We start from the raw sequence: 12,011 nt of genomic DNA on the forward strand, positions 1-12,011 counted from the left end.
TGTAGTTTTCTAAAGTCTGAGAATGAGGTAAAACTGAATTTTATAACCTCTTATTGTGTGAAGTGTTACCGTGTCTGTCTCTTAGTTTATTCTTAACATCCCTTTATTTGGAAATCTGATGATTGGGAGCTGTGAGAGCAGCATGCTAATGATCTGTGATGTGTAACAGCGCCACCTCATGCACCAGACTGTGAACTTATGTTAGTTATGACATCAGCTGTTAATATTTGATGATGTCAGGCTGTGAACACTTTTATCATCAGACTGTCAATACATAGATGAATATGCTCTAATATATTTCTATTGTTTCTTCTGCTGCTGCTGGAATCTCTTTGTTGAGTTTAGTGCTAACAACAAAATGTCACATCTGAAGGTTGAGTAAATGTGACTTTATATTCTGAGTGACATTTTAATAAGAATCACATTGACAGTTTCTGAAATATTAATTTCAAATTCACTGTGGTTTTAATTCGGACTGAATTGTGTTGTCTGATCTATTTATCAATATATTATATGATATATTAATATTATCATGTTAAACACTAAGCTCTTATCTAAAATTCTGTTGTACAGTTACGGGTCATTAAGTCTCGTCCCTTTTCTGGTCTTTGTTTAGTTGTGATCTTGTATTTCTTCCAGTCTCAGTCTGTAGTTTCATGAACTTCCTTCAGGGGTCGCTGCAGTTGTAGTTGGTTTACTGACAGAAGACTTTAATCCGGATGTGACTGGCAGTATTTTCCCGGATCGGTTGTCGCTGAGCTGGCTGGTCGAGTGCAGCCGAGCCGCGTCGTTAACTCGTGCTTTCTGTGGCTTGTTGTAACCTGTTTGTCGGTGATGGGGGCCTCTGCGGGTCCGTGCGGATCCGTGCTGCTCTGCCTAACTCTGCTCGTCTCTTCGACCCCGCCTTTGACCGCCTGGGACGCAGATCTGGAGCTGCTGGACCTAGTGGAGGAGATCCCACAGACATTCTACCAGTTCCTGTCCCTTGATCAGGTCCGTGCTAACTGCTAATGTCTCCATGGTAACCGCACAGCAGCCGATAGCGGGCTGCTAAGCAGCTGTATGCCACGCAACCGCGGAGGGGCTAACCTAGTTAGCAGGTGTAGCTAATGTAGAAAGATGAACCAGACCAATCATCCCGGTTAGTTCGTGCTTTTTAGTTGAACTGGTTCAGTTCTGGTTCGAGTAGGAGACTGAAGCAGCTTATGCTAACAGCATAAGGATGTAGTTTCTAGACACTGGAAGATTGGGTGTTGTGGTGTTGAAATGTGTTGAATTTTTGCTAAGTTGTGAAACCAAAATAACACACGAGGAATTAATGAGTAAAAATGGGGTAACAGTCTCTGACTGTCTGTCTCTCTGTCTGTCTCACTGACTGTCTGTCTGTCTCAGGATGCCTCAGCAGCTGAGATAAAGAAGGCGTATCGACGGCTGTCTCTCTCTCTGCATCCTGACAAGAACAAAGATGAAAATGCTGAAACTCAGTTCAGACAAGTGAGAAACACACACGCTGATCTGTCAACACACACAGTGTCTGAAATGTACTTTTTGATTTAGTGGTTAAGTTGACTGAATGTGTGTGCTTATTGAGTTTGACTTTAAACAACTTGGAAAAAAAGCTCTCACACTGGGCCTGTTCAGCTGGGTGATAATGTTTTAAATGTCTGATAGGTTTATTGTTCCGAATGTTTTCCCCAACGGTTTACTTTGGCCTTACATGTATTATGAATTGCGAGCTTTGTGTTCTGCTACTTCATTCACAGTGAAGAAATTGTTAGCGTGCACCTGTGACATTATTGCTTGCTGTGCGTACAACGGACCAGCTTGGTATCTGAGATATGGGGACTAACCGTGCAGTCTCCGGTCCGGGCCTAAGACTGGCTGATTCCATCCAGTCTCTGTTTTTCTTTAGAATCTAAAAATTCAAGTGACAGGAAGGTATTAGGAAAAAAAATCCAAGCTGTCTTGTTTTAAACAAACCTTATGATCTTTTGAGTTTTTGAGTTCTTGAATGCACCAGAAAGTCCCCCGTCCACCTGTTGGTGACACCACAGCATGTTTTCTGTTTCACTACAAACATGTTTACCTGTCAGTGTGGCACCTTTGTGAGATTTACTCTCCAAACAGAAAATTTTCCCCCATCTGGAACTCGGCAAGTGTGTGGATCTTTTATCAGTGAATGACATCAAACTTTCGATAAGTCAGAATTTGTTGTTTGATTTTCAGCTGGTGGCAATTTATGAAGTCCTGAAGGACGAGGAGAGACGACGCAAGTGAGTACAGCCAGCTCACAGCTAATCAGAGGACAGGGTCCTGGTTCCCAGACCCCAGGTTCCTCCGCTTCCTGTGGGGACCCTGCAGCTTGTAATTAGTGAATCATAAATAATGTTTATGTGTGTCTACAGGTATGATGACATCCTGGTTAACGGGCTTCCTGATTGGCGGCAGCCGGTCTTCTACTACAGACGAGTGAGGAAGATGAGCAACGCTGAGCTGGCCTTCCTCCTCTTCCTCATACTCACTGTGGGACATTATGCTGTCATCTGGTCCATCTACTTGGAGAAACAGTTGGTGAGTGAGCCAGTCAGATTGCAGCAGGTGCACAGACAGAAGCATGTGATTGGATCCTGAATCCTCTGTGTTTCCAGGACGAGCTGCTGAGTAGGAAAAAGAAAGAGAAAAAGAAGAAGATGAGCTCAAGACCTGCAGAAGACCTCAGGTGTCTCAGTCAGGAGAGGAATGACAGGTACAGCTATGACATCATCTCTAGACTTCCCTTTTCTTAGTTTGTGTTTGCTCATAGTTGTTTGTTTGTTTGTCTATTGTTGTAGAGTTCAGGACCGACCTCACTGGCAGGACATCCTCCCTTTGAAGCTGAGCATCTGGCTGTACCTGTCCATCAAAAATCTACCAAAGACCATTCAGGTAGAAGCTGAAGCAGTTCTGGTCTCTAAACAGTCCTTGTTTCTGGTCTTGGTCCTTAGTCCTGGCCTGTGTGTGTTTCAGGAGGTGAAGCAGTACTATGTGGACTACCGGCAGATGAAGCAACAACAGAGGGAAGAAGCTGAAGCTGAACAGGAAGTCGTCCCCAGTAATTACCTTTGACATCATCTGCAGTTTCTGTTCATTATTTCTGTAAAGAACACACAGACGAACATTTACAGACGAATAACCGGTCAGTGTTTACTGTTGGTGTGTTTAAAGACAGTCTTAGATTTGAGACTTGGCCACTAAACAGAAAACTCTTAAATGAAGTAGACAAACTGACACCATCACTTAAACACTTTTCATCAACACTCTGAGCTTTATCACCTGATGTTGGTCACTTTCACTTCCTGTCCACTGTTTGTCCAGGAGAGAAGAGGCCAAAAGTCAAAAAGCCAAAGGTGGAGTTTCCTGTTTATGAACCACCGTCAGAGAACTTGAACTACCAGAGTTATGACCAGACGACATCCATTGAGGATATTGAAGACCAGATGGATGATTGGTTGCAGGATCGCAGAGCTGAAAAGAAGAAGGTGTGGTGACACCAATCAGACTCCTCAGACTGAAGTGGACTCCATGTGTGACAAACACCTGAGTGATGTCACCTTCTCTGTGTTTATGTCCTCAGGTTGCAGACTGGTCAGAGGATGAGCTGAGCCTCCTCAGCAGGTTGATGGTTAAATTCCCTGGAGGATCTCCGGGTCGTTGGGAGAAGATTGCTCAAGAACTGGGACGATCAGTGACTGACGTAAGCCTGATGAAACTGGTTTTAAAGCAGCTGAGTCTGAATCCTACTGGGGATCAGTGGATGTCAGGTTCATGTGTCCTGTATGAAGGGATCACAGTCGGTTTTTGAGTGTGCCGTAGTGTGTGTATTAGGAAACATCCTCAGTCGTGAGGTGGTGTTTTATTGTGGTGAGCTTGTCTCAAAGTAAACATCATGATCATCTAGTCATCAGTTTGGTTTGTAAATGAAGTCCTAAACATCAGACACACTCATTAACACCACACAAAGACTTGGAGAAGGCCAGTTTTTACTGGACTACAGTCAGAGACCAGAGTTCTATCCCACCAGGTGTCTTTCACCTTGAAGCTTTCTTGGATGTCTCGCCCCTTTCTAACAAGAGCTGATAATGTGTGTAGAGCCCAGATGGAGCTGGTCTGCATCCCCCCACCTCCTACATCAGTTCTGGCTCCTTCTCTAGATCTATTTGGAGCTCTGGGATCCTTGAGTCCAGGCTTGCAGGCCACTGCCTGCAAGCCTGGACTCAAGGACAGTGTCAGTCACAGTGTCAGTCCTTCAGGGCCCCATAAATGTAGGCCTGGCCACAAGGCCCTCCCAGACCTGGCTCTTTATAAGGATCCTGGGCTCACTCTTGGTTTGACCCCAAATCTGGGATTGTTTTTTCTTGTTAACCCATTGGATGCTGTTGCCCCTGGTGACACAGGGTCAAACCCCTGTCTCATGAAGATGTGACTGTTCTCACGAGGCTAAGTGAACATGACACAAAACATTTGTCTGGCAAATATGGATTTTAAGAAGGTGGATTTTTCTATATCGATCTCGGTTGCTCGGTTGACACAGATGAAAGATGATGTCCACCTGAAACATTTCAAAGATAACAAATATTAAAGGCACAATCTGCAGAATTTGTCAGCTGCTGTTTGTAAACACACAATGAAATGATGAATGGACAAAGAAATTCACAGGTCATGAACCAAAGCAACCAAAGCAAAATGTCAGCATCTGATGAACTGAGAATTGTACTCAACAATCAGCTGTCATTCAGAAACATCCCAAACACCGCAAAATAAAATAATTAAACACAAACAGAGTGCTCTGCAGGTAATAGACACCAATTTACTGTAACGCCTTACAGAGGGTTAGCACTGTAGTGAGACCTCAGTGATGACTGAGAGGGATTAACCACCCGAAACTGACTGAATTGATTTTCTTCAACAGGTGACAACAAAAGTCAAGCAGGTCAAAGACCACGTGAGCCACAGCTCAGGTAAACTCAACTGATGCTGACTGTCTTCATCAGGCTGGGCTGATGATCTCCTGTCAGGCCTGGTTCAGGTTGTTTTTTTCTGTGTTTCAGGACTGGTGAAGCTCTCAGAGCTGAAGAGTCCTCCTTTTCCTGTGAGGTCACTTCCTGTTGCTGACACTGTGATGACTCCGAGAGGAGGCGTGTCCTGTGAGGAAGAGCAAGAGGAGGAGGAAGAGGCAGCAGTGACAGTCAGGAGGAGAAACAGGAAGTCAGCAACAGCAGAAGGGGCGGAGGTAAAGGTCAGAGGGCGTCGGCAGAAAGATTTCGACCCAGCTGCGGTGGATGAAGAGGAGACCGAGTCTCGGGACAATAGGGAGAAGGCAGAACCTGCCATCTGGACTCAGAACCAACAGAAACTGCTGGAACTGGCTCTGCAACAGTTCCCCAGAGGAACTGCAGAACGCTGGGACCGCATCGCCAAGGTGGTCCCTGGGAAGACCAAGGTGAGGACTAAGATGGATGGACGATCTTCATGTCACAAGGTTCACCTGTTTGTCTGTTCACCTGACAGGTAGACAGACAGGTGGCCGGGTTACCTCACGCTTCATTATAATGGTTGATGATGGAACTTTGTGAAGCCAGTGAACAGCCTCTCTTGGATAAAAATGATTTTCCCAGGAGAGTCCTGGCAAGCAGCAGACTGAACATGAAGCCCAGTCCAAACCTAATGAGACAGATTTAAAATTAGATTGATAAAATATGAAGATCCCCCAAAAACCAAAAAGTCACATTATCAAACATTTTTGACATGTTTGAACCCGGGATGACCCGCAGACTCGAGATGGAGGATCACTGAAGTCTGGTCTCGTGAAGCTCCATCACTCACCAAACGTGAACAAGATGGATGTCAGCGGTCACAGTCATTCACTCCTGTTGCCAGTCTTTCCTACTAAAGTAATCTTGTAAATTAATGAATACACTTTATGTGAAGTTGTGTGTTTGTGGCCCTGACATCACCATGGCAACACATTGTGGTCTGCAGTCCGGCATCAGTCCAGCAGCCCTTTTCTTCTGGCTCCGTTTAGGTCCCCACTTGTTAATATTTGTTAGTATAAAACACAAGTCATAGCTGCTCTAAAGAAGTGATGTGTGTTGTCGACCAGATTTCATGGCTTCACTGGGACAATAACAAAATACCTGAACCCTGGGGGCTCACCTGCTCACGTTTAGACAGGTGCTTTGAGCCTTCTACATGCAAACACTGTTTTCAAGACTGATTGTTAACCGATTGATCTGTGTTTGTTTTTCAGGAGGAGTGTATGATTCGTTACAAGATGTTGGCAGAACTCGTTCAGAAGAGGAAGGCTGATAAAAGGTCATGACCTCTGAGTCCGCCTCCTCTCGCTCTGACCTCTGACTTTCTGACAGGTGGATCATCTGATACTTGTGATGATCAATCAGTTGATTGTCGGCAGTGTTTTATATTTTTGTCCAGGTGAGCCGCCCTGATTGGACTGAATTATTTGTTTGTTCGTCTTTTTCTTATTTGTGCAATGTGGCGTTTCACCTGTTCAGGTGTGTTTTATCAAAGGAATTAGGTACCGAGTGTGAACTTACCTGACTGCTGACCTCACAGCTTCATGTGCCTTAGCTCCGTTCAGCATGCTGCCAATCAACTTCTGTTCAATTTATCAATAAAAGGTATTTATTTTCTCCTGCGGTTTGCGTCATGGTTTAAGTCAGTGGTTGATTTTCAACTTTATGTAGCATATGTTAGTTTATTTAGTATGTCTAGTCTATTCTTCCCACTAACAGGCCTTGTTTGGTTGTTTGTTTGCTTACTTTTGACTAACCTACACTGCTGTAATGGGCTACTGGATGCTTGAATTTCCCTCGGGATCAATAAAGTATCTATCTATCCATCTATCTAGCGATCTAACTTCACAGCTACATTCATCTGTTTATCATCTATAATCAATAATATCTATCACTTAAAATCAACATGTAATCGATAATATAATTAAAACATAGCTGTAATCAGATCTAAGTGTTTCTCAACAACATAACTTGCCCTGAGAACCAGAGTGTGTAGAACACGTGTTGGACATGTTGTCGTGACCAGGAGCTGAAGACGCTGAACGTACATCCAAAATCTTGAAGGAGGTATTCAGTATTCAATTCAAATTTTATTATTTCTATTTAATTTTCATCTCTTAGTGTTGTTTGTGTTTTTTCTGTTTGCTTGTTTGTTTGTTTGTGTGTGTGTCTTCCATTACTTTGTGGATGTCAGTTTTTCACCTTCCTCCACTTTTAAAGATAAACATTCACATAAGATACAGAACATGCAGAAGCTTCTGAGGTTGTGATGTGCAATCTGGGAACCTGAGCGGGGAGCTGGCAGAGGAGCTGAACTGCTTTTTCGCACTCTTTGAGGCATCACAACAGGACTCAACCACAACATGGCAGCCCCTCACTCACTATAAAGGTGAACCCCAGGAAGGCTGCAGGGCCTGATGGAGTCATGCTGAAGGTGCTCAATGCATGTGCTGACGAGCTCTCACAGATCTTCACCACCATCTTCAAGTACTTCCTCACACAAGATGTCCTCCTGCCTGAAGTCTGCTACACAGTCTGCCTTAATGGCTACTGCCTCAAAGCACTCGCACCTTTTATCATGAAGTTCTTTGAGAGGTTGGTCTTACACCATGTTAAAGCCTGCCTCAACACTCAGGCTGCGTGCTGAGTCCGCTCCTGTACTCTCTGCACATGTGACTGCAGTCCAACCCACCCAAGGGTCAGGGTTGGTGCACACATATATGTACATTTATGTGTGCATATGCGGATATAAATATGTACATAAAGTTTAAAGACATATATGTAGGGGGGCAATTTCGAATATCTGCATATATGTTGGAAAATGTATGTTGCATAGATAAAAAAAAAAACATACACGTTCATATATTTTCTTTCCGCGTGGGAGCTGTCACTAAGGAGAGAGTGGACACTGCCAAATAAATCCAGAAGATGGCAGTAACAAGATGAAGAAGAGAAGCCACCTTGTTCTTCCTGCGAGCGGAGGAGAAGAAGAAGTCAGTTCGCGTTAGTGGTGCAGTTAGCCGACACTTGAAGATTCATCTGCTCGTTAAAGTTCGCAAGTCATTGCTGTTGTAAGTCCCCTTCATGTTTGTTTTCTGATGGGTTTAAAGTGTGTCACCTGTTTTTGAAAGACCGGAAATACGACGTGAACTCCAGACTCCTGCGTCATGCTGACCGGCTGTTAGCTGGCTGTCTGAGTTAGCATTAGAGCCGACGAGCTGATTTTGATGTTCATATTTTAATGAAAACGTGTGATTGTGTATGTGAGATCTGATGACGTCATTAAGTGACACAAAGAACATCTGAAAAGTTCAGTCACAAAAGACCCAAGTTAAACCCCGTTCACAGATTAAAAACTGCTCACTCATTAATAAGTAAATTAAAAGTCAAACTGCTTTTACCACTCAAGGTAAACTGCTGGACAAGACTCCCAATTCTTACAAACTACCGTAAAGTCACTAAATTCTTTTGGTCTTCTGTTGGAGTTTGCAGCTTTTTAAACAACCTGCAGGCCGACTTTAAAATGACATTACTGACTGGATGTCAGACAAGGAAACACTACACTCATGAACAGCAAAATGTACAATTATTTTATTATTAAAATGCAGTGGCGGGCCGTCAGGGCCAGCAAGGCCTTCTCTGCTGGCCTAAACACTATCAGAAGCACTGACCTACATTTACAACCTAAATTCTAATATTTGTTCCGTGAAATTGTATTAATTTATTCCCAAGAGTTCGTTCTCTTCACTTCGTAGCATGTCTCTCAGCTGCACCGCTTTCAGTACGTGTATGTGGATGTTCGATTTCTGTCCAATCAGATTTCAGCCTCTATATGTTGCCGTGTCAGGCTAATCTGCCCAGGGCCTTCAGAATCAGCAGTGCTGGCACCCGCGATTTAGACTGTAGGGCTCGAAAGGGCACGTGATCTCGCAATGCATTGTGGGCCACGGTCGCCATTTTTGCGGGCAAAAGTTTTTTGTTTACATCCCTTCGCGTTAGGTACGGTGCTGAGAGAGAGAGACACACCATGAAAAAATGGACCGTGCCGAGACAGGCTGGACCCTGTTCAAAGGCTCGGTGCATCGAAGAAATGAGTAAAATTGGTGGAATCGATCCATATGAGCACGTGCAGTGATATTTATCTGTGTTTGCACATTGTACCTCATTTGCAGTGATATTTATCTGTTTGCACACAGTCTTTTGCTGTCGGCAGCTTATCTGCACTGTTACTGGAACTTTAACAGAGTCACTGCACTGCACGAGAATATCTGTAATAAACTGAAAACTTTGAAACAAGAAGTGTTCACACATTATTGCCTGAGTAAATGGCACATGGTCTCACAGAGGACTTCTTATGGCTATTTTTTAATATTAAATTTAAGTCGTGGGAATATAGTTTCATATATTGCCACTGAACTACAATATTTCTTATCACCATCAGGCAAAGTTTGATTAACTGTCTTTGTAAAGTGCGGACCTGGTGTTTGTCGTCATATGAGCAGGTAGCAGGTGAGGAGGTTTTCCTGTGCCTGACGTATCAATGACATCAGAATCAGAATTCCTTTATTTATCCCTGAAGGGAAATTCTTGTTCTTACAGACATTGCACATGCAGTATTCCCATGACATGTTAAGGATAAATAGAAATAAGCAGAGGAAGATTAGCAGCCGTTCATTTTATTTTCAGAGAAACACCACCAACACCGGTGTGAAATGCCGTGAACACACCAACATGTGTCGGGTGATTGTGCTGAAAGTGATGTTTGGTCGTCTCACGGCTGCTCTCCAGGCCATTCGGCGTCTCGTTGTTAGTTTACAGATCCGAGGTCCTTGGCTTTGCTTCCATGTTGGAAATGAGAAAAATCTCAGCCCATTGTTCTTCTTCTATCGTGGCAGTTAACGACGCGGCACGTTTTAACTTGTTCAAACACAAGGCAAGGTCTAACCCATTTCTGTGTGCATTTGACTTCATCATGACTCAACAGGAAATGAATGAAGTCACTTTTCAGTGTTGACCTGTCAGTATTCTTTCCTTTCTCATTATGTCTGTCCATCCGTCCTCCTCAGGTATGATGCAGTCATGTCTCTGCAGGTGACCTTGCAGCAGAGGATCAACTCAGCCCAGGTGTTGCTGCAGCGGGCAGAGCACCTCTGTCAGGGTGTGGAGGGTCACCAGAAGCTCTGCAGTAAACTCAGAGCAGAACTGCGCTTCCTGCGGCGGGTGGAGGCCGGAGAGCTGCAGGTCAAAGAGTCTCACCTGCACAGCACGAACCTGACTCACCTGACAGCCATTGTGGACTCGGCTGAGAGTCTGGAGGGTGTGGTCGCCCTGCTGCACGTCTTCACCTATCAGGACGCCGCTGGCTGCAGGCAAACACTGGTGGTGGATGTGGTGGCTAATGAGGGACACACCTGGGTGAAGGCGGTGGGCAGGAAGGCAGAGGCTCTGCACAACATCTGGCAGGGGCGGGGCCAGTATGGAGACAAGAGCATCATCAGACAGGCTGAGGACTTCCTGCAGGCCAGTCGCCAGCAGCCTGTCCTGTACCGACACCCCCACATCGTCTTCGCCTTCTACAACGGGGTCTCCTCCCCTATGGCCAACCGCCTCAGGGACATGGGCATCTCTGTCCGAGGAGACATTGTTGCTGTGAACACTGTGGTGATGGAGGAGGGAGAAGATGAAGAGGAGGACGAGCAGCAGGAGGAGGAGGAGGAGGAGGACAAGGACAAGCAGCCATCTGATAATGAGGAGGGAGAGGAGTCTGAGCTAACCCGAGTCGACCGCAGCACGGTGGTGGCCAGCCTCGCGTTTCCTGTTCAGGTGCATGTGGAGGAGTGTCAGCGTGTTAACCTCGACATAACTACGCTCATCACATACGTGTCATCACTGAGTCATGGCCGTTGTCACTTCACCTTCAGGGAGCCGGTGCTGACAGAGCAGGCAGCCCAAGAGCGCCACCAGCAGGTGCTGCCACAGCTCGACGCCTTCATGCAGGGGAAGGAGCTGTTTGCCTGCCGTGCCGCCGTCCATGACTTCCAGGTGATTCTGGACACGCTGGGGGGGCCCGGCGAGAAAGAGCGTGCTCAGAAACTGCTTGCTCGCCTCCACCTGGTGGATGACCAGCCGTCAGAGCGCACGCTGCAGCTCACACCTAGCGCCAAGGTTAACCACCGCTCGCTCATGATCTTTGGCACCGGAGACTCACTGAGAGCTGTTACCATGACGGCAAACAGCCGGTTCGTCAGGGCAGCAGCCAATCAGGGAGTCCGATACAGTGTGTTCATCCATCAACCGAGAGCTCTGACTGAAGGCAAAGAGTGGAGGGCCACACCCACCTGAGACAGATACTTCCTGTGGAGGGACTGGTGGGAGTTTGAGTTTTTCAGCTGATAATAAAGAAGTGTGATAACCCTGAGTTCAGTGATAGATGGATGTTATGTTTGTTGAATGACTTCAGAATCTACATTCAAAGATCAATAAAGCATCACAGTCACTTCCTGCTTAGCTGCCTTTTTTTTTAGGCGACACAAGGTGGCAGATGGGTGTGTCCTTATGAAGTGTTTACAGCATATCGGTAAGACTGAAACTAAGATTTTTCTGACAGTTGTGATGTCACCAACCACAGTCTACAGCTGCTGGTGGTGATCAGTGAACTAGTTCACAAAGCGGTTTAACAGATGGGAAATCAGAGTTTCTTACAGTAAGTAATACATGCTAAAACATTAAGATGAAACTGCTCCAGAGTGGGAAATAAATCTATAACGTCCTTTGTTCGAGACTTTAACCTTCTAAAACTAAGTAAACACTTTGAATCAGTTATTCTCAGAATGACTGATGATTGATTGATATTTAATGAAATATTTAATGTTCTTCTGGACTAATGAGAGGTTTTGGAAACATGGGATTTGACAGGATAGAGACCTTCATATTTTGAAA

General features: G+C 45.1%; 2 protein-coding genes across 3 annotated transcripts; both read left to right on the plus strand.

Annotated features, from left to right (window-relative positions):
- The first annotated feature begins 706 nt into the window (after positions 1 to 706).
- On the plus strand, positions 707 to 6,688 carry dnajc1 (DnaJ (Hsp40) homolog, subfamily C, member 1). Its single transcript, XM_046408242.1, has 12 exons — positions 707 to 993; positions 1,393 to 1,494; positions 2,227 to 2,273; positions 2,406 to 2,571; positions 2,649 to 2,746; positions 2,832 to 2,925; positions 3,007 to 3,091; positions 3,355 to 3,518; positions 3,614 to 3,733; positions 4,949 to 4,997; positions 5,088 to 5,479; positions 6,287 to 6,688. Exons 1-12 carry the CDS (start codon positions 835 to 837, stop codon positions 6,356 to 6,358), a joined length of 1,548 nt encoding a protein of 515 aa, XP_046264198.1. The 5' UTR covers positions 707 to 834; the 3' UTR covers positions 6,359 to 6,688.
- Positions 6,689 to 7,998: 1,310 nt separating this feature from the next.
- On the plus strand, positions 7,999 to 11,568 carry c13h7orf25 (chromosome 13 C7orf25 homolog). 2 transcript variants are annotated; one of them, XM_046408211.1, is made up of 2 exons: positions 7,999 to 8,143; positions 10,139 to 11,568. In XM_046408211.1, exon 2 carries the CDS (start codon positions 10,152 to 10,154, stop codon positions 11,412 to 11,414), a length of 1,263 nt encoding a protein of 420 aa, XP_046264167.1. In that variant the 5' UTR covers positions 7,999 to 8,143; positions 10,139 to 10,151; the 3' UTR covers positions 11,415 to 11,568. The 2 variants fall into 2 exon arrangements, with proteins under 2 accessions (XP_046264167.1, XP_046264166.1); XM_046408210.1 differs by lacking the exon at positions 7,999 to 8,143 and adding an exon at positions 9,026 to 9,149.
- The last annotated feature ends 443 nt before the right edge of the window (positions 11,569 to 12,011 follow it).

This window comes from Scatophagus argus, chromosome 13 (assembly GCF_020382885.2).
Source record: "Scatophagus argus isolate fScaArg1 chromosome 13, fScaArg1.pri, whole genome shotgun sequence".
In the NCBI taxonomy this organism is placed as follows: Eukaryota; Metazoa; Chordata; class Actinopteri; family Scatophagidae; genus Scatophagus; species Scatophagus argus.

Excerpts from the sequence above, each read along its gene's own strand:
- dnajc1 (XM_046408242.1), top strand. The coding sequence starts at position 835 with ATGGGGGCCTCTGCGGGTCCGTGCGGATCCGTGCTGCTCTGCCTAACT. Across the intron at positions 994-1,392 it reads AGTTCCTGTCCCTTGATCAG|GATGCCTCAGCAGCTGAGAT; the intron begins GTCCGTGCTAAC and ends TGTCTGTCTCAG. Across the intron at positions 3,519-3,613 it reads GCAGAGCTGAAAAGAAGAAG|GTTGCAGACTGGTCAGAGGA; the intron begins GTGTGGTGACAC and ends TTATGTCCTCAG.
- c13h7orf25 (XM_046408210.1), top strand. The coding sequence starts at position 9,100 with ATGAAAAAATGGACCGTGCCGAGACAGGCTGGACCCTGTTCAAAGGCT. Across the intron at positions 9,150-10,138 it reads GGACCCTGTTCAAAGGCTCG|GTATGATGCAGTCATGTCTC; the intron begins GTGCATCGAAGA and ends CGTCCTCCTCAG.